This window comes from Trachurus japonicus, chromosome 24, assembly GCF_045865225.1.
Source record: "Trachurus japonicus isolate A0001 chromosome 24, Traja_1.0".
Lineage (NCBI taxonomy): Eukaryota > Metazoa > Chordata > Actinopteri > Carangiformes > Carangidae > Trachurus > Trachurus japonicus.
The window spans coordinates 21,899,163-21,920,596 of record NC_140930.1 but is presented as its reverse complement, the minus strand read 5'-3'; the positions used below and the strand labels follow the sequence as shown (position 1 = coordinate 21,920,596).

The 21,434-nt window shown below is 41.1% G+C and overlaps 1 protein-coding gene across 1 annotated transcript; it reads left to right on the top strand.

Moving 5' to 3' along the window:
- The first annotated feature begins 618 nt into the window (after nucleotides 1-618).
- ufl1 (UFM1-specific ligase 1) lies at nucleotides 619-11,887 on the top strand. The gene is made up of 19 exons (XM_085770150.1): nucleotides 619-844; nucleotides 1,073-1,218; nucleotides 1,424-1,452; nucleotides 1,578-1,675; nucleotides 2,356-2,470; nucleotides 2,610-2,740; nucleotides 3,346-3,404; nucleotides 3,494-3,640; nucleotides 4,474-4,649; nucleotides 4,729-4,908; nucleotides 5,004-5,130; nucleotides 5,642-5,764; nucleotides 5,986-6,106; nucleotides 6,198-6,364; nucleotides 7,457-7,587; nucleotides 7,752-7,832; nucleotides 7,922-8,007; nucleotides 8,094-8,274; nucleotides 11,426-11,887. The coding sequence occupies exons 1-19, from the start codon at nucleotides 768-770 to the stop codon at nucleotides 11,642-11,644; spliced, it is 2,394 nt and encodes a 797-aa protein (XP_085626276.1). The 5' UTR covers nucleotides 619-767; the 3' UTR covers nucleotides 11,645-11,887.
- The last annotated feature ends 9,547 nt before the right edge of the window (nucleotides 11,888-21,434 follow it).

The window sequence follows — 21,434 nt, the reverse complement described above, 5'->3', positions numbered from 1 at the left end:
AATGTCACTGTATCTTTATCCTATAGGCTAATTAACAGATAGGCTATTATCTAAACAAATTACACCATATAAGATTAGTCAAATTGTACATAGCCTATATGCAAATTTGATCACTGATATTTAATATGCAGGTGCTTCACTAGGAACCTCAGGTTTAGGATCAGAGTTCATGCATGATAAGTTTCCAGCCACAAAATATGTAGGCCTACCCTAATAATTGTATCGTCTATTAAAAAAAAAGTGATATTTATCTGATTAGGTTATAGGTAGCTATTGCAGTTTGTTGTTATATGGTATTTTCTAGGGAAGTCATAAAATGAAATAAAATATAAAACAATGTGGTTATACAAACATCTCTTGTTATCTTTAGCCAGGTTTTAAATAAATAAATAAATCTTTGCTTAGACTTATTTTTCTTGTTTATTTGTGTTCCTTTCACCTATTACTTTATGGATCAATAGTTCGCCTATCTTCCAGTGATTGTTCCAGTCCACTTGGACCGTGCTGGTGTGGACTCAGGTTAGGTAGCCTGTCTTTAGATGTGGACTGGAGTCAGCTCAAGTCAGTCCGCGAAACGATAGGAGGAGGTTTGGCACTTGCGGACCACCGTACAACGTCACTGTATGTTGACGTGTGGCTAAGCCCAGCCAAGCCAAGCAGGGAGCTGCTGCTGTCTTGTCAGTCAGCTAACGCTAGCTAAGACTTGTTGGCAGTGAATCGTTGATGGAAGCACTGACAGCTGTCTGACTTGACTAAACGTTTGAACAATGGCAGCGGACTGGGAGGAGATCCGCCGGCTCGCCGCAGACTTCCAGAGAGCTCAGTTCGCTGACACAGTGCAGAGGTGGGTGCAGCCAGCGCTAAGTTAACTAACATGCAGCTGCTAGCAGCAAAGCTAATACTGGCTGAACATGAAACTGGTCTTTAAAAAGTAACTCCAGCTCCGGTGCTCACGAGTTGGACCATTTCTGTTAAACAGCTGCCATTATTACTACTAACAATAATAAGAGGTAACCTACAATAAATGACAGGTTAACGCCCTAAATGACATTAAACATGAACCTTCCCACAGGCTGTCGGAGAGGAACTGCATTGAAATCATTGCAAAACTGGTTCAGGACAAGAAGCTGGATGTGGTGCACACACTCGATGGGAAGGAGTACATCACCCCGGCTCAGATCAGCAGGGAGATCCGAGATGAGCTCTACGTCCATGGAGGTCAGTGTCCCGACCACAAACCAGCAGAAAACAACAGCACACACTGCAGACAAGTGTCACTGTCATCTGAGCGGCCTAATTAACGTTAGAGCATAACCAAAGCTAACGGATACCTACACACCATGTATGATAAACAAATGATTTTAGCTAGAGTATGGTCAGTAATGAAGACAGTGATAACAGTGTGTGTCATTTTACTTCACAGGGCGAATCAACATCGTGGACCTCCAGCAGGTGTGTATTATCTAAATACTGCTGGTTGACAGCTGTGTCATGTACCATAATGTTGTGTAAGAGCAGACTCTGATCCAGACTTCATTCTATCAACTGTCTCTTTTTCTTCATCTTCTTCCTGACAGATTATCAACGTGGACTGGGTCCATGTTGAAAACAGAGCAAGTGACATAGCAAAGTCTGATAAAGGGGTTCAACTTGTGCTGGGACAACTTATTGATGAGTGAGTACAACACTTTCACCAAGTGTAGGTTTGAGGCTGGCCAAATATAAACTGTATAATGAATGCATAATGAAAATAAAAATGGCATCATCAGACACCTGCTTTTTATTTTATTGGTCTCAGTAACAAATACGCTCAGGTTTTGATGTTGTTGTCAGCATTACAGTAGACCACCATAACATTTTTCACCCTTTAAATATTTACATTTACATTATAAACCTGCAAACCACACATGTTTTGAATCGGTTACATTAAACTAGATCCATTATGAAAATTTAACATCCAGTCGAGCAGCAATCAGATCTGTAATAAGCATAGTAAACTAATGACTCGTGGCAATAAAACAGTAACTTTTGTCTTATGTTTATTTTTAACCTCTGATTCCACACGTGTGTTATATTGTATGCTAGCTGAGATGTTTAACATAATAAACATGATAAATACATACTAAATATGTTTTACAATGACTTTAGGGGGAAGATCAGTGTGAAAATCCTCAGTAAAATTATATATTCTGTATACATACAGGTGTGTGTGTGTGTTTACAATGTCTTCTTGAAGGATAAAAATCCATCTTCGATATTTTACATCATCCACTGTACATGATTTTAAACACACAAAAAAATTGCATGATATTGCGAACCATGAACTGAATGGTGCATGTCTTGTGTGGTCTGCAGCACGTACCTGGATCGCTTAGCGGAGGAGGTGAATGACAAGCTGCAGGAGGCCGGTCTGATCAGTATCGCAGAGCTGTGCAAAAGCTACGACCTCCCAGGAGATTTCTTAACTGAGGTGAGACTCGCTGCAGCCAGTTTTTTTTTTCCTGCATAGATTAATCAGAGGCGGAATCTAAAATGACACGAAAATATATTTTTCTTCAGCTGACTTCACTGTCGGAAATAATGTTCTGTGTGCTCTCTGTTGATCTCAGGAGCTGTCGAAGCGTCTCGGGAGGCTCATCCAAGGAGAGATGGACCAGTACAACAGAGGCGTCATCTTTACTCCAGCTTTTGTTGCTCGACACAAAGCCAGAATACGAGGGCTTTTTAGTGCCATCACAAGGTGAACATAGTTGACCTTTTTCATACACTCATACAAGAACCACAGCTAGAAATAAATCTGTGGCATGTACAGGACAACTTGCTGAAGTCATTTAGAGTTTTATTTTAAGAAAGCAGTCCAACCTTGTGTAACCATGTACAGATGGTCTGCCATCTTGAGAATCATCCTACTTTACATGAAATACCATCTTGGAGCTGTCTCCTCATTTCCTGGCTCTCTAAAAAACATTTTGGCAAATTGGCCCATTGTCATAATCCCTATAGTTTTAGGAGTAAATTCATTATCTTTAATTGTCGGTGCAAGCTATTTTTAGAACAGCGCAGCAGAGCCGCGAGTTGTTGGATTGTGTATTTGATGAGTTTGATGATGGAAACCAAGAAATCCCATTCGGTAGTGTAGCTCTGAGCAGCTCATGGCTCTGCTCCGCCGTTCTAAAAATAGCTTGCACCGACAATTAAAGGCAACGTACTTACTCCTAAAACTTTAGGGATTATGGCAATGGGCCAATTTGCCAAAATGTTGAACTATCCCTTTAAAGGCAAAAGCCCCCCCAAAATACTTGAAAAATAAAAATGAATACCATCCTCTTTGTCTTGACTCTGCAGGCCAACACCTGTCAGCAGCATGATCGGAGCATTTGGATTTCAGGAACATCTTCTGTACAGTGAGTGGATGTTTCTCTGATACTTGATAGCTGTTGATATGATGTTGAGTTTGTTCTGTTTGAATCAGATGTGGTTGTGTTGTTTCCAGCTGTGTTGGAGGAGTTGGTGAACAATGGGCGCCTGAAAGGAAGTGTGGTGGGAGGACGACAGGACAAAGCTGTTTACATCCCGGACATCTACGCCAGAACACAGAACACCTGGGTGGACTCTTTCCTCCAGCAGAATGGATACTTAGGTAGGATTTATTTGTTTTTCACCCATCTCATTTTTCTCACCTTTGTGCACCTGACATTTTACTGTAAACTTTGTCCTGCAGAGGGAAGGTTAAACTTTCTTCTCCACTCTCCACCATGTGTCGCTCAGTATAACAGATGAACAGTAGAGGGCAGCAATGAGAAAAATCACAGCACTCTTTTGAGTCTTCCCAATATTTCTCCAGACAATTTTAAGATTCCTCATGAAAACTCAATCTGAGTTCACACCCAGACACTACAAATTACATTTTAATGTACTAAATATATCAGATATTTTATTGCATGCTTGTGTTTATAGCCTTGTAAACTTATAAACTGTAAGAAAATTGATTTGTTCATTTAACCTTGATATATTCCTGTGAATGGTACTAAATAAGAAATCTTATTCAGGAGAGACCTACATAAGAAAGAACGCTAAAATAATTCATGAACACATAATCAATATAATCTAAATAACGAATTAGGACTAGGATTAGGTCTCTCCATGAGCATGTTTCAAGCTTTTTCTTTGCTCTTTATCTATATTTCTATTTCAATGCACTTGAGCAACACTGGGCAGAACATATCGTAACGTATCATCGAACATATCATAAAATTTGTCAAGAAACATAGTGTTGCATTACGAAAGTGAATAACATTTATTTCACATTTGAGTCCAGAATTAATTTTCCTGCATATCGTACATATATAGATTATATATATAGAGAGAGAGAGATTTTTATGAAAAAAATATCAGTTACACCACTTGACGTGTGTGTCCCTGTTGAGTGTCTGCAGTGGTGTGACTGTAACTGATGAGGTTTTCCTCCTGCAGAGTTTGATGCTCTGGTCAGACTGGGGATCCCCGACCCCACCAGCTACATTAAGAAACGCTTCAAGGCCAATAAGCTGCTGTTCCTCAGAGCAGCCTGCGTGGGCCAGACCCTGGTGGACCAGGTGGAGGCCTCCGTGGAGGAAGCCGTGAAGTCGGAAACGTGGACTGACATACAGGTGCTCTCACGGACCTCAAGTTTGCACTGATTTTTTGTTTTATCTATAGTTTCTCACATTTTCTGTTCTGCTTTCTCAGCCCATTCTGCCCAGCTGCCTGTCCATGGAGGACGTGGGGATGTTGATCAGCCAGGCCATGAGGAACACGTCCGTCCAGTCCTCTGCCAGGGTGCTGGGAGGCACGGTGGTCGTCAGTGAGAAATTCATCAGCAACTGTCTGACGTTGTTCGACGAGGCCATGCAGCAGAAAGCTCAGAAGGTCTTCAGCCGCCGCACGCCTCCAACAGAACTCAAGCTGCAAAAACGAAACCTGAAAGTACACTGTCTAAGCTTTTCTCTTTCGTGGTTATTTAGGAAGTCAAGAACAACCCGGTGTTTCTGATAACTGAGGATGATTTGAAGCAGGCATCCATGTTAACAGAGAGCTCAACACTTTCCAAAAAGGAAAAGAGAGAAGCTGATCGCAAGAAGAAGGCCACAGGTAAAAAACACCACCAGCCTCTCATCTACCGACGAGTATTAGACGTAAGACACAAGACTGTTTATTTATCCCACACATTGGACACACATGCAAATATAGTAAATAACATTGTACATTGTAATTTTGCATACAATACAGTTATGTGCCAAATTATTTCAAGATTATATACAGTTATTTACAAGAATAGAATAGAAATTATATATACACAGTGTTGATAGTTCAGGAGTAAGGTGTGCAGTTTGTACACAAAAATGGAAGTGTTGGTCATGAATACATAAAGGGCCACTCATGAAAAAAAAAACGAGAGGATGGATTTTTTTCATTATGCACTTTGAGAATAAAGTCGAAATGTTGAGAATTTGAAGAAGGGCATAATGGAAAAAAAAAATCTCCCTCCTCATTTTTTTTTTCATGAGTTGCCCTAATACTCTTCCGTACTCATGTTGGGACTGAACCTGTGTGTTATTTATCTGGGATTACACCCTCTACATGAACTGTGTGTGTCTGTCAGAGGGCAGCGGCAGCGTGAAAGCCGGAGGAGGAGGCAACGCCAGAGAGATCCGGATTCGTAAAACCAAGAAGAAAGGCAGGAGAGACGATGACAGCGACGAGGAGACGGGACCTTCACATCAAAGTACACTGAAGCTTTTGTTTTTTTTACCTTCACTGGGACATGATGTCTCTATGTTCACATTAAGCCTGTTCACCGAGGCATTTTACTGTAACAAGGAGTGTAATGGCTGCTTGGCCAGAAATCTCTCCCCAGGGTTGTTAAGCCTTTTTGTTATCATGGAAGACAAAGTTAAATGTAGAATCCCTGTGAGACTAATTAGCTCGTGTATCACCTTTGCCAAGATCGCAGCAAACAGACTGAAGCCCCCTTCATGGCCCCGGAGGAGATAGAAGCCATCTTAGAGAAGAGAGTGAGCGACTGCCCCGAGGAAATCCTCTCGGAGCTGGCAGAGCATTTAGTCAGGTAAGACACTGATTTTGTGTCCGAGGCTCATTGTCTCTGCTGGAACTGAGAAGTGAGAACAGTAAAGTCCACTCCCCGAATGTCTCTGCAGGCCTCTGACCAAAGCCTACCAGGAGGTGCTGCGGACCGTGTTCATGTCCTCCAGCAGCTCTCCATCAGGAGCCAACAGGAAGAAGAGCATGAAGGATCTGCAGGAGGAGATCACCAACCTGTACAACAACATCCGACTGTTTGAGAAAGGAACCAAGTTCTTCTCTGGTAAATCCTGTTCTCACTGCTACATCACAAATCACACCAATCATCATCGCCTTAATATTTAGAGAACCAAATAATATAAAGATAACTCTATATAATAAAACTCTATATAAAACTTTAATCATCATAATCATGTAACATTACGAGACAGAGTTGTTTTCGAGGTGAATGCATAGCCGGAACCAAGCTCTAGACACGGCTGCTGGGCGGAGTGATTTCAAAAGCGCAAGTAGTTCCGAGTATTTGCTTTGTGTGTCGTAATGTTACATAATTATAAATGATTATTTCACAGCATGGCAAACGTGCAGGTCACAACTTGTCCAAGAGAGTGTTGTGGAGTTGTTGGATTGTGTGTTTGATGAGTTTGATGTGGGACAGGGGACCTGTACCGTTCACCTCCATTGTGTTTGCGGATCTCAAAACAACATGCACTGATAATTAAGCAATATATCACAACAGGCCGTGGTATACGCTCATTATACCACCCCCTTAGCTTTTATAAAACGGTTACCAATAATGGCAATATGAAAGAGGAATAAGCAATCAATATCATGTAGTTTTTATTCAACCAGAAATATATATTACCAATAAAATACCCCCACTGTGGAAAATAATAGTCCCACCTCTCCGGACGTTAGCTCTGCATCTCGTCTTTTCCTCAGCTTTTTTTTTTTGTTTTCAGGTGAAAGTCACTGCTCAGTCCACTCTACCATTGTTAACCCTCCCCGGAGGTGAAAGTTCACCTTAAATGTGTGAATTCAACTACTTTAGTCTATTTGTTAACATTGTAAAAACACCGACTGTCTTTTGCTACCGGCTGCAACAGTACGTTGTCATGGATACATGACAACAAACTTCCATTCATACCAGTCAGAGCGATTGATGCGGAGTGATAGCCTATGATATGATAAGGCTTTAGAATAGTAGCTGTGGTATATGCTCATTATATCACTGTCAACAACCAATCAGAATGCTGGATTTCACCTTTCCGTTTTATAATTAAAGGTAATGAATCTCCTCCTATGACTATAGGGATTATGGCAAGTTTTATCTTTTAAGTTGAGTTTTAATTGTCAACTTCCTGTGTTCATACAGATGAAACCCAAGTCCACATCACCAAACACATCCTCAAGACTCTGTCCACCGACGTCACCAACATCCTGGTGAACTTCCTGGCTGCCGACCTGATGATGTCTGTGGAGAACCCCAGCTCCATCACCAACGAGGTCAGAAACCCTCCCCCCTTTTCTCACATCCTCTGGGTTTGAAACGAAGAAGAGATAATCAGACAGAGCCTGAGATCACAGTTGTGTGTGTGTGTGTCATTGTCTGAAATCCACCACTGGGACTTGTTAGTTTGAATGTGAACGTCTCTGATGTGTTGCCTCAGGTCAGAGTGAAGATTTTGGGGAAACTCTCAGAGGAGACCAGAGGACCGCTCATGAAGCTGCACAACTGCCTGAACGGCAAAGTGAGTGTGTTTCCCGTCAGTTACATCATCACACAGTGGCTTCAGTGTGAGGGATAGAGAGTAACCTGTTCACCTGGTGTCCATCACAGGCCATCGAAGACTTCCTGACCAACATAGAGAGCTGTGCTGAGGTGTGTGGGTTCATGCTGAAGAAGGGGGACAAGAAGAAGGAGAGGTAGAGAAAACTTTGATTCGTCTTTGTTTTGAACTGTTTGTATCTACACATTTGTGAGTTTGTGTGTGTGTGTGTGTTTTGTGCAGGCAGTCCCTCTTCCTGCACCGTCAGGCTCTCACCGAGCAGCTCAAGGACACGGAGGACCCGGCTCTGGTCCTCCACCTGACCAGTGTGCTGCTGTTCCAGGCCAGCACCCACTGCATGCTGCACGCTCCGGGCCGCTGCGTGCCTCAGATCATCGGCACGCTCACCGGCCGCATACCTACAGTACGTCTGACACTCAGTCACTGCTGACTGCTGCACTGGGGGGATTCATATCATGATCAATGCACTTGCAAGACATACAGCGGGGAAAATAAGTATTGAACACGTCAACATTTTTCTCAGAAAATATATTTCTAATAGAGCTATTGACATGAAATTTTCACCAGATGTCGACATCAACCCAAGTAATGCACACATACAAAGAAATCCAAACATTAATGTCCATAAATTAAGTTATGTGTAATAAAGTGAAATGACACAGGGAATAAGTATTGAACACATGAAGAAAAGGAGGGGCAAAAAGGTATGGAAAGACAAGAAAGCAGCTGGAGTCTGTCAGTATTTAGAATGTAATCCTGTCTCCTATCAGTGCAAAGTAATATCTGCTGGTTTAGTCCTGATTGATGCCTTTTAAAAAGGTTTCTCACCACCAAGGTGTCAGACAAGAAGCATTGCATGATGGGTAATAGCAAAGAGCTGTCTAAGAGCTGTCTAAAGACCTACGCAGCCTTATTATTGCAAAACACACTGGAGGCATTGGTTACAGGCACATTTCTAAACTTCTGAAAGTTCCAGTGAGCACCATCGGGGCCTCATCCAGAAGTTGAAAGAACACGGCATCGCCATAAACCGGCCACAGCCAGGTGCTCCTCGCTGATTTCAGACAGAAGAGTCAAAACAATAATCAGAAGGGTTCCCTAACAGTCCAGGACCACTGGTGGAGAGCTTAAAACAGACCTGGGATCAGCAGGTACAGTTGTTTCAAAGAAAACAATAAGTAATATACTCAACCGCCATGGCCTCCATGCACGCACACCACGCAAAACATGGAGGCCGTAATCCACAGGATTACATTCTAAATACTGACAGACTCCAGCTGCTTTCTTGGCTTTCCATACCTTTTTGCCCCTCCTTTTCTTCATGTGTTCAATACTTATTCCCTGTGTCATTTCACTTTATTACACATGACTTAATTTATGGACATTAATGTTTGGATTTCTTTGTATGTGTGCATTACTTGGGTTGATGCCGACATCTGGTGAAAATTTCATGTCAATAGCTCTATTAGAAATATATTTTCTGAGAAAAATGTTGACGTGTTCAATACTTATTTTCTCCACTGTAAATGCCAACAGACATACTAATTAACAGTTATCTGAAATAATAAGACAATATTCTATAATTATGTGACATACACTGCCTGTCCAAAAAAAGACGTCAATCAAAATCCAACGCTTGAGTGCCAATGACGTCCATATACGTCAAATGCAGTGAGGGTGAGGGGGCAGCAACTGCAGGAGAAGTAGGAGAGCAGGCATCACTCTGCAGAGTAGGACTCCTACTTGTTGTATTTTATTTTATTTTATTTTTTTATTGTACAATGAAAAAACATGTGAAATGAAATTTAAAACGGATAAATCACTGTTTTTCTTGAGAGACTCTCTTTCACAAAAATGCATTTTTCTCAGCTTTCTAGAAAAAAAGTGGTGTTTTTGGTGCAACCAGGCTCTATTCAACTTAAAGCAGAAGTAAGCGATCCGGTAGTTTTGGCTAACTTCGTTAGTTAGCAGCTCCCGCCCTCGTCATGGGTCTTGAAATATTACTGAAAATGCCCCAAAACGCTGGCACATGACACTGACCATTTTATAAAAGGGCTGGCACTCAATGAGTTAAACAGCAATGCTGGAAGACACATCCTGTGGTTGTGTGAAAAATTATTGGCAACTCTGGATGGGAATACTATAAATGTTGTGACACTGCAGAAGCTGATTGAAACGATGTCACAGCAAATGCATTCTGTAATCAAAGCTAAAGGCAGTCCAACAAAATATTAGAGTGTGACTTTTTTTGGGACAGGCAGTGTATAACCTGTGCAGACCTGCCAACCTGTACGCATTTTGCGTAGCAGGTACGCAATTTGACATCAAAATACGCTGGTACGCTCCGCCTCATTAAACTACTCCAAAAGCTGCAGACGTCTGTGAGTGCTGTTCCTATGTTCTACGCATATTGTTTGATCTCGTATTTCGCCAATTTTCAATCAAGTTGTCACCAGCCTTGTTGTCATGGCTCCGGTGCCACACAGATCTGCGCGTAAGCGGTGTGCTTTCGGCCAATCAGAACGTTTCATTTTCACTCAGCCACCCCCCTCCACACGGACCGACCGCGCAGATGTCGCGGACATTGTTAAACTTTTCACACTAATGAAAAAAAACTACCGTTGTGTTGTGTGACGGCAGATACAGAACCAGGTTTAAGGTTAGAGAGGGAGAAGGAGCGAGGTGAGTTAGGTGAGGGAGGGAAGGAGGGAGGGAGAAGGAGCGAGGTGGGGGCAGACAGGCAGGTGAGGGGGGGATAAGGGGAGAGAGGCTGGTGAATGAGAAAGGCCGATAAGCTACAGTATTTTATTTTTGACCAAATGTTCTTGTTGTTGACTTATGGATAATGAAATAATTATTGTACTGTGCTATTATAATACAGTGAAATTTTGATATCATGATCATGCTTTACAATACTGCAATAAATGTCATGGGCTTGTTATTAAGGTAGCCTAATGTCATATTATGATATTATGACATCCCTAGCAAAGTATAAAGAGTAGAAAAGTAGTTGAATGATGTAGTTAATCTACAGTAAAATTGAACGTGGGTGAAGAAATAGAGCATTTTCTAAAAACATTTTTTTTGCACATAGACAAAAACGGGATACTCAAAAACCCCATCATAACCGGGATACTCAAGTCCATGTAAACACACTGAATGACAACATGATGTTGCCATATAGGCTACAGAACATTGTGTATAGTATGCAAAATTGAATCATCAATTGTTTTGGATTTTTGGATAATGAATGGTTAATGTTTGTGGCTTCTGTTGGGGTGGGGGCCTCCAGAGTGTGTAGATCCGCCCCTGCCCTGGTCACAGTATAGTCATGGAGCCCACACTGTGAGAACTGCTGAACAACAGACATGTTTATTTGTGCTTCAGTGTGGTCTGAATGCGTCAGCGTCGCCGCTTCGTCTTTTGATTGTTTACATCCAGTCTTCAGACACAGCAGCTGTAATCTCCATCTGCTCCCGTGTCGGAGCAGCAGAGCGTTTCACTCGGTGACTTTAACTGCTGAAATGTTTGCCTGCGTCCATGTGTTGTTGCAGGAGCAGCAGCAGCTGCTGTCTTCCTACCAGAGCCTGGTGGTGAAGCAGCTGGTGAGCCAGAGCCAGAGCAGGAAGCAGGAGGAGGCCGAGGGCGAGGCCGGCGACGCGGAGGAGCAGGACCAGGAGGCCCGGGACGTCCGCTCACAGCTCAGAGCCATGACTCCTCAGGTGAAGGAGCTGGTGCTGTCCCAGAGGAAGACGTCTGTCAACGAGGACTGAACATTTCAACCATGGGAGAAGTGAATGTTGGAACTCCTCTTCTTGTGATTTTTCATGTTTGGATAAATACTTAAAAGACTGCTACATCAGCTGTTAATACTTTATTTTGTGATTTATCCGTGTAAACATAATTCTAAATTATAAAAGTAAATCTGTGTGGGATGTCTCACTCTAAACCCACATAACATGAACATCCTCAATGAGGCTCTGAATTAATTCATTAAAGCTCATTTATTTCCCTCATGTGCTTCCTCACCTTTTTCTTTTTTCTTTTTTTTTAGCGTTTACTCTCAGCAGCCTTTTTACACATGTTAGAGATCAAACAGGACTTAGACAAAACCTTGGCTGCAGAAACAGTAAAGAAATGGTGCTTGAATTCAACTTCACAAAAAGTAGGTCCTCTGAAAGCTCACTGTGGACTGAGAAGACCCAGTAGAGCCAAGTTACTGGTCTAATCTCAGCATCATGGCCGAGGTTCTGTGACTATTTCTACCACCACACTGTAATTGGACAGGGAATCAGAGTCTGTAATCAGTTAACAAGGCTGCATGGAGTGTGAGATGCTCGAATTCACTGTTGAGATCTCCAGAGGTGGAGTGGGTTAATCAGCAGATCATGAGGAAAGCAGGCGCCTGTGTGAAAACTGTTTGTCAGATTGTATAATCCAAATACATTTTAACCGCTAGAGGAGTTCAAAATCCCTTTACGTTTCAGTGTGTAGTCTTGGCTCTACATTCTGCTGATGAAGACTGTGATGCTGCTGAAAGTTCAAAAATACAAAGTATTTGATAAACAGGAAAAATAAGAGTGTCTTAAAAAAACAGCTACATGTCTGTTGTTGGGGATCTGATGTCACATCTGGAAGAAATAATAATTATAGTATATCTGAAAAAGTGGAAAATATGAGAAGGTTGGATATTTACATGCAGCTTGTCCTTTGAAACACTAGGGGGCAACAACAGCCAACTAAACTAATCACAGCAACCCACTGAGTGTTCAAAGACCAGAGAAAGATGCCCAGCTGGACTTTTGTCTTCTGGAGAACTCCAACTACACCTGGATCATACCAAAAATGAAGGTACAAACGCTACACGTGGCTACATCCAAACATCACACACAATCTCTTCTCTGTTAGATTCTCAATCTTAGCTGAGGAAAACCTGAACTTTGTGGATTCAGACTTTTTGCTAGAAGATTGCAGAGAATTCCAACACCAGTTCAGAAAGTGGAGTTTATTTTGTGAAAATGATCTGGCTGAACAAAATATGAAAGTATCATGAACTTGTGTTTGTCACAGACTTTATTTTCTGCAACAATCCAAAAGAACATCCAACAAATTGTGGTTAATTTTGTGTGTGAATGTGCGTGTAGGCAACTAATGCAATCGGTACAATCAGTCACCGTTTCAAAATAAACGTTGACAATACTCTGATTACAGAACTTTAGTTTCACACACACACATATCATTTTCCTGGGTGTGAAACCGTTAGGAAAATAATAAACCATGTAAGCTATAACCATCACTGATAACATAGACATGTTAATGTTGCTCTTGCTGCGTATGTTGACTGAGCAACTGTTAAGGTGGACTGAAACGGTTAATACCTGTTTAATAAGTGAATAGATTTATCATTACCAGGTGAGGCTTCTCCAGTGTAACTCTTGAGTGTATTTAACTGAACAGTATGATCAATTCAACTTTTAATTTTTGCCTTCAGGGTGACGTTAGGAGCTTATTACATTTAAAAAAAAAGTCAAGCAAGTTAAATTGTCCTTGTAGAGTTCCCACTATGGCTGTAACTTAAAGTGTTTCATGTCCTGGTTTATTTAACATCACATACAGAATAAAGGTAGATATCCATGTGTTCTCTGATTATAAATCAACTCTAGGTTCTATAGGCTATTGATACTGTGAAAGGGTCAAAGCCTCATGCCACGCAGCTTGGATTTAGAAACTTAATCCTTAAACCAGTGTTTTTCAACCTTGGGGTCGGGACCCCACATGGGGTCGCCTGAAATGTCTAGTAATTGATTAAAAAAAATACTGATAAAAATATTATTTTAACTAATTATTATTCTTTTAAAAATGATGATTAAAAACACCACACGCAATCTTAAACAACTGTATTCTATACTTTCACTTTCTCGAATATAAATCGAGAAATGCAACATATAGAAATGCAACATATAGAAATATCTGAGTTGACGTATAATTGACGGCCGCTATCACATGACTGCATGTGATTTGTGAAGTCAAAATGGGGTCACGAGCCACAAAAGGTTGGGAACCACTGCCTTAAACCAATCATGATGTCACAACAAAGCAATATGATATATTTTTTATTAGATCACACTCAGAGAAGAGACTCGAGCTCCCCTCTGATTGGCTGACCTGTGACATGTGGAGCTCCAGAGAGGCCTGACAGGAGAGCTCATGGATCATCACATCAAATGAAACAGAGGAAAAGTGTAGAATCCTGCACTGTGGCTCTGTATGTTTTATACACTGAGCTCCGTTCCCTGAGGAGATTTTTTTTTTTTCTGTCTGCAGCAAAGCTTCTAAAAATGGACTCCTCTGAGCAGGACTGGGAGCCCTGTTTTTAAAGATCAAAAGGAATCCTGCGGTATCAGTTGTCGGGTCGATCAATGCCCTCAGTAAATGTTAAACTTGAGCCGGTGACTTTCCCCCACATTGGGAACGCTAAGTTCTCCCACCAGGTCACACATCCTGTGACATGTGACTGCAGCATGTGCCGTGTGGAGGCAGACACACCGTCTGCATCCTGACGGAGGAGAGAGGCTGGCTGAGGAGGATGTGCACGTGTGAGGTCATCATACACACAAGCACATGCTCCACGTCGCCATGGAAACAGGCATCTCCTCATGGAGGCCAAGTTTCTTCTTTTTTTTTTTTGCTTTCTGTTTTCTACCAAGGCCTCCAGGTTTGGCAATTAAGTGAGAGATGTCAAATGAGGAATTTCATTCTAAAATGAGAGATACAAAAACAGAGCCTCCTACTCTCCGAGAATGATTCATACCTATACTGATGCAAAATTAAAACCACACTAATCCCTCCAGACTGCAAATATATTGTCTAATGGATAACACACACACCTCCCCTCTAAAATAGCACATACAGTGGTGATAAAGTGTTATAATCCTCACTTAATCTGATTTCAAACAGAAGAAACTGTCAATAAATGAATGGGTTATTTAAAAACAGGCACATGTGTTTGTTTCCACTCAAGCTGAACCTGCTTTATGTCAAGAGAAAGGGAATATGCAGGAGGACCCCACACTGCTGCGTATGAATATCTGACAGTTAGTGATGATATTATGAAACTTGCAAAGGGGTTGGGGCGAGGATCAAGGCTGTAGAACAGACACTGATGTTTAACCTTACATAAACTCTGCTGGTACTTTATTAAGAACACCTACTGCAGCTAAGACTAGCGTAGTAGTCTTATACAACAGCCCTGCAATAAATCCTCCTTCATGAAGGTTGCAGTTTGTCGAGTGTGTTTGTTTTTTTTAGCACCGGCCTCTGTGATTTGAATGGGCTGGATAAAATAATAGACTATCCCATCAACACAACACAAATCACAGCAAGGTCTTCCTATGTGACAACTGGGATATTTGTTTTCAGTGAAAACATGTTAGAGTATATTAATCACATTTGGCCACCATTCAGACACACACACACACACACACACACACTCCCCCAATTAAATGATACAGGACTATATAAGTGGCTCACACAGTCAATATAATCCATGTTTATCCAGCCAATAGCTGATGTTGTTTATGTTAAACCCTAAAAGCCCCTTGTAAATTCACCTTTGCACACCATGTACTAATGATTACAGGGACACTGGGTGGCTCCTGTTCCCTTGGCGGTGCATAGCAACAACATTATGTATAAAAGCATTTCTAAACTCCTGCGGTAGCCTGAGCAATCACGGTGCTTATGTCGACTCAGGAGCTAATAGACCATTGTTCAAGCGGAGCAATCTTACATTTGCTTGACCTTTTTAGTTCTGCCCTTGTGAGATAATTTGAGTGCCGCATGACTGTCACTACGGGCAACCAGAGGATGCCTTGGACCGCTTTAAGCTCCAAATATATTCCGAGGCGTTTTAATTTCATCGGGTGAGGACACACAAACTCACATCATAGGACTTAGGATTCTGAGAAGATGCTCAAGGTTACCCAGAGATCCCAGTGCTGGTTCCCATTAGGATTCAAAGTGGAACATCAATTTGACAACACTACGGGTGTGAATGCAAATACCTGCTCCTTCTACTGAAGCATCACAGCCTGTTAAAGAAGGGGGGGGTTATGCTGTGCCAGCATCAGTTACCCAATCAGTTTCATTTAACTCTCATGAATTCACAATCACTTATGCCAGAAACAGAATTAGCATAAGTTGCATAAATCTTCCTTTTCTGGGTGTGATCGACATCCAAAAAATACTGACAGTACATTATTCCATTTTCAAAGACATCATGTTTCAGGAAACATAACGAATGCAGAGCCTTAAGGCAGCTCTCCCTTGTTATCGGTGTCCTCTAAATGTCTGTAAAGCACACATTTCATTTTGAATTTTGTGGTTTTCAAAAGCAGCTATTTTCTTGGGACATTTTCTCAAATGTGTGCACATGAGTCTCACCACTTTTTATGAGCTCAGGAAGGCAATGAATTCATTCATGAGCCTGTGACATTAAAAAAAAGTCAGATTTTAAGGGCCAAACTTACTGTGAAAAAGGCAGGGCTTTATTTATTGGTTCAAAAACACAAAACACACAACTTGTATCTGAGCCATTAGTAGGTTTTAGAATTACTGCACAGTCAACACGTCCCAAATTTACAGTAGTCTTTTCTACCTTCTCCATTTCATCTTCTGAGCCATTTGCAATGATTCTATATGAACTACATTACCCAGAGGGCACTACGTGACTCACATTTTCACCACTTGTCAAATCAAGTTATGGTGCGTTCCAGGCAACCCGTAACTCGTATTTTTCCGACCTGTTCCTATGGTTACCCGTTAGAACGTACAGTCAAACTCGTAACTTCCCACCTGTGAACTCGTACTAGATCGATCTGCTCCCAGTTCCCAGTTAGTAACTCGTAACTTGCCTGGAACGCTACAAACTCGTAACTGGTGACTTGAAGTCGTGACTTACGGGTTAAAAAGCCTGCCTGGAACGCACCATTCATCTGAGTCCGTCTGTGCTTATTCAGAGTTCTCTAATGCTAGTTTAATTAATGTGAGTGTGTCCACAGGGAACCTAGAGTGTCAGTTTGAGAATAAGAGACTATCGCATGCTGCACATCTGCACATGAACACACACAAATAAAGCAGTACACACATAAGTATTGCATTAAAGGACAATTCCGGGCAAATTCAACCCAGGGGTGTATTTTCCTAACATTTTAGGTCTAAAAGAAGGAATCTGAAGATTTTCAGTTTAATTGCTCCTGTTTTGCGGTAGTTGTGTGTCTGTCCCCGCATCGCCACGCCAGCAATGAATGGGAACGGATGCAAGTTCTGCTGCTTAGGCTGTTTCCATCCCTCAAAGCCGCAATTTTTTCCACAGACAGCGTCAGATGGCTACTCAAACATGCACTGAGAAGTTTACTTCAAGCAAGCCGACATGTTTGTAAAACTAGATCTAATTCAAAGTCTCCCGGAGTCTCGCACGAGACCCAAGTTGACGCTCAGTGTATTCAGGTGCAGTGGGAGCTACCGTTTGTGTCATAAACACAGGAATATCAACTCTTGACTTGCTTCAAGTGTACATTTTTTTCCACAGACAGCGTCAGGTGGCTACTCAAACATGCGCCGAGAAGTTTTTATTACTTGAAACAAGTCAAGAGTTGATATTCCTGTGTTTGTGACACAAACGGGAGCTCTGACTGCACCTGAACACACGGAGCACGGCAACTTGGGTCTCGCGCGAGACTCAGGGAGACTTTGAATTAGATCTAGTTTTACAAGCACGTCGGCTTGTTTGAAGTAAATAAACTTCTCGGTGCATGTTTGAGTCTCCATCTGACGCTGTCTGTGGAAAAAATTGCGGCTTTGAGAGATGTAAACAGTCTAAACAGCAGAACTTACATCCGCTCCCATTCATTGCGATGCGGGGACAGACACAACCACCGCAAAACAGGAGACATTAAACTGAAAATCTTCAGATTCCTTCTTTTAGACCTAAAATGTTAGGAAAATACACCCCCGGGTTTAATTTGCCTGGAATTGTCCTTTAATACATTGGCAATAACTTTCAATTGTGGGCACCAGCTGTGGTATTTAGTAATACTTATAAAAAGATAACAACTAGCCGGGCTGTGCTTCATTTCTACGCTCACAGCCCCCTCACAGAAACACACTGACTGTAGCGCCCTCTTTTGGTTCTTCTCCATATAGCACAACGCAACACCAGCAATATGTCTTGGTGTCTTTTATTCACTGTAGAAATGTTCGATTTAATAATGTTTTGTTTATATCAGCCAGCGAGCACCAGGGCTTGTTTTGTTTTGTTTTGTTTTACACTCCAGGCGCTGTAACTGATGATTGGCCATTTGCTGTGTGGTTTCTGGCTGTGAGAGGATTTGTTCTCCCTGCAAACCAGTGAACAATGATCACGGACCATGAAACTGGGTGATACAGAAGCCTTGCTAGACTGGTGCACACACTAACAAGTGCCTCTTTGACTTTATCTTATCTCCTTAGGTGAGCATCACTTCATCCACCATCACCATGCGTCCTCCTGAGACATCTGCAAGTTCCTGTTGCTTAGTAATAGTCTTCAGTGCTATGATTAAAGTGAGCTTCAAAGCTCTGGGCACGCTCATTACTCACTGCTGGCTGCATAATGAATCCCAGGGAGGAAGCTGATTAAGACCACCATTTTTTTTATAATCACATGTCTCAAGAAAATCAAACTCATCTCGTCTCAGTGCTCACTGAAAGTGTCTGTACCAGAACAAGTCACTGAGGTCAGTGGAGGTGTCGCTGGTCTGATATCTGCTGTAGGAAAACTCTCCTGACCTTTTCTGTGCAGGCAGTGTATTCCACATGAGGCTACAAGCTGCCAGCAACCTCATTTGCTCTGCTTTCATGTCTCACAGTCCACCCAGATGAACTTCTCTTTGATGTGTCTTTTGGGCTGACATAAAGGTTGGCAGCTTTGAAAGGCAGATGCTACTATTTCAAATTAAATACTGACTTACAATTATACATATTACACATGCAATACTACTTGTGACGGCAGTTGTGCCATGTGTCATTTTATTCTTTTGTAAATGTTAAATTGTATCTCATTCCATAGAAATAGTATTCAAATAGTGTTGTTTTAAAGAAAATATACAACATGTTTTTTTTGTTTTGTTTTTTTAATTGTAGTTAAAGGTACTTAAAGGCACACTGTGGTGTCATACAAGTGCACTGTGGAGTCCTACAGGTACACTATGGAGTACTTAAAGGCACACTATGGTGTCATACAAGTACACATTAGAGTACTTAAAGGCACACTATGGTGTCATACAGGCACACTGTAGAGTAGACAAATACATATTAGCCTACATTAACAGGTCCAAGCCAAAACATCTAGTGTTAACCTTAAACAAACATGCATTCCATTACTCATGAGATATTTCATTTTTAAAGTAGAGCCTGCTTTCTGTGATTCATCCAGTAAATGTCCTTTCCCATTCAGCCTAATTCTAAAATCTGTTTCAGCGTCAACCAAATCTAGACTGTGTTCAGCATCTCTAATAGATCTGATGGTCCAGCTTTTAAGTGCTGAATTTCAGCAAATTACTCTCTATACTTGCATGATATAAGTTTCCAGTAAAGGTGAAAAATTATTTGGTATGTGCTGTCTGTCGATCACTAATGTCATTGTGCAGTCACATTAAAACCAATCACAGAGGCTTCCTCTCATTAAAGCTCCAGCTGAATCTCTACAAAGAGCTTCTGGGGGTGGTAGTTACTCAAGTGGCTTTTTGTGTGCATGTCCAAGGTTAAATAATGTGTTGCAGAGTCAGAGTCAGACACAATGTGCCGAATGGCATCTGATGCAGAGCGTAGACTTCATACACACAAAGCGCAGGAGTCTGTGGGTGATGCACAGAGTTGATCCACAAGGTAATGTGGATTACCATCAATATTTGTTGTAACACTTTACTTGACGCCTATCTCTATAACACACTATAACCATACTTATAATGATGTATAATGTAGTTATAGCACTGTATAACTATAGTTATAAACACTCATATATGATCATAACGCTTTATAACAATAACCACAACACACTATAAAGCATTTTATCATGACTTATAAGGTCAGGTATTATAATATGTTATAATTGTTAGTAACTGGCTGACAATGACCACATTTATAATGCTTTATAAATATAGTTATAATGTGTTATAATTGGCTTATAAACGTGTATAACTATCATTATAAACACTCATAAATCACATAAGACTTTATAACAATAAGCACAACACATTATAAAGCATTATAACTCTATTATAATACTAAGACCTTATAAACCATTATAAAATGCTCTATGATGTGTTATGCTTATTGTTATAAAGCCTTATGATAATTAATGACTGTTATAATGATAGTTATACACGTTTATAAGCCAATTATAACACATTATAACTATATTAATAATGCATTATCAATGTGGGCATTGTCAGTGAGTTACTAACAATTATAACCTATTATAATACCTGACCTTATAAGTCATGATAAAATGCTTTATAGTGTGTTATGATTATTGTTATAAAGCATTATGATCATTTATGAGTGTTTATAACTATAGCTATACAGTGCTATAACTGCATTATAACTCATTATAAGTATGGTTATAATGTGTTATAGAGATAGGCGAGATAGGTTTTTATTGAATTTTTCCAATTTCTAATAACCAGCATGTACATAATCCTATTCAACTCCTGTGTGCTGAGGTAGAGGAATTTAAATGGCTCATATTTGACACTTTTTCTTGGTTTTTATTTGAAGTGTTGATCCATAAGAAGACACATTCATGGTTATAAGACCAAAGACACACACAAAAACAAAACAGTGAACAGTAAACACACCAGGGGCTGACTGTCAGGCACAGCAGTGAATACAACTCCCTGGCATGTCAACATACTGTTGACTGCACTGAAAAGTATGACAGGCAGGTGTGTTCAAAGTGAAAGCAGGCTTAGGGTGGGGGTGGGGGTGTGTGGGTGGGGGGGGATGTAATGTATGGAGGAGTAATGCATAAACGCACAGCAGGCGCTTGTCGCCCTCGTGAAAGCATTCAGCTGAGAGAGTGACAGGAAGTGGAGTCCCTGAGTGGAAACAGGAGGCACTGGTGTTGCACTGGGAGCAGGATAATTAACACACAGCTTAGATGCAGTCACACAACATCACCAGGCTCCCAAACATCATGCTTTACATATATAATGATGTTTTTTTTTTGGTTTTTTTTAATGCACAGGCCATTTCATATGCGGTATACTCACAATAAAGATTAGATTCACAGTTGATGATTTACAATAGACATTTAGTCTCTGAAGGCTGCTGCAGAAAATGTCTTAACATATTGCCTATAAACACAAAAATGGATTATCATTAGGATTATATGTTAACAAGCTTTCAAAATGGGAATACATCACATACAGGATATAATACTAACTGCAAGTAATTTCTCTGTGTCCTGACCTTGAGAAGCTGTTTCTGCTGTATCACTTCAGCCAACGCTTCATCGTAGTGCAC

Bases quoted from the DNA above. Each gene is read 5' to 3' on its own strand.
- ufl1 (XM_085770150.1), top strand. From the start codon at position 768: ATGGCAGCGGACTGGGAGGAGATCCGCCGGCTCGCCGCAGACTTCCAG. The intron at 845-1,072 runs GTGGGTGCAGCC...ACCTTCCCACAG, and splicing joins TTCGCTGACACAGTGCAGAG to GCTGTCGGAGAGGAACTGCA. The intron at 8,275-11,425 runs GTACGTCTGACA...GTGTTGTTGCAG, and splicing joins TCACCGGCCGCATACCTACA to GAGCAGCAGCAGCTGCTGTC.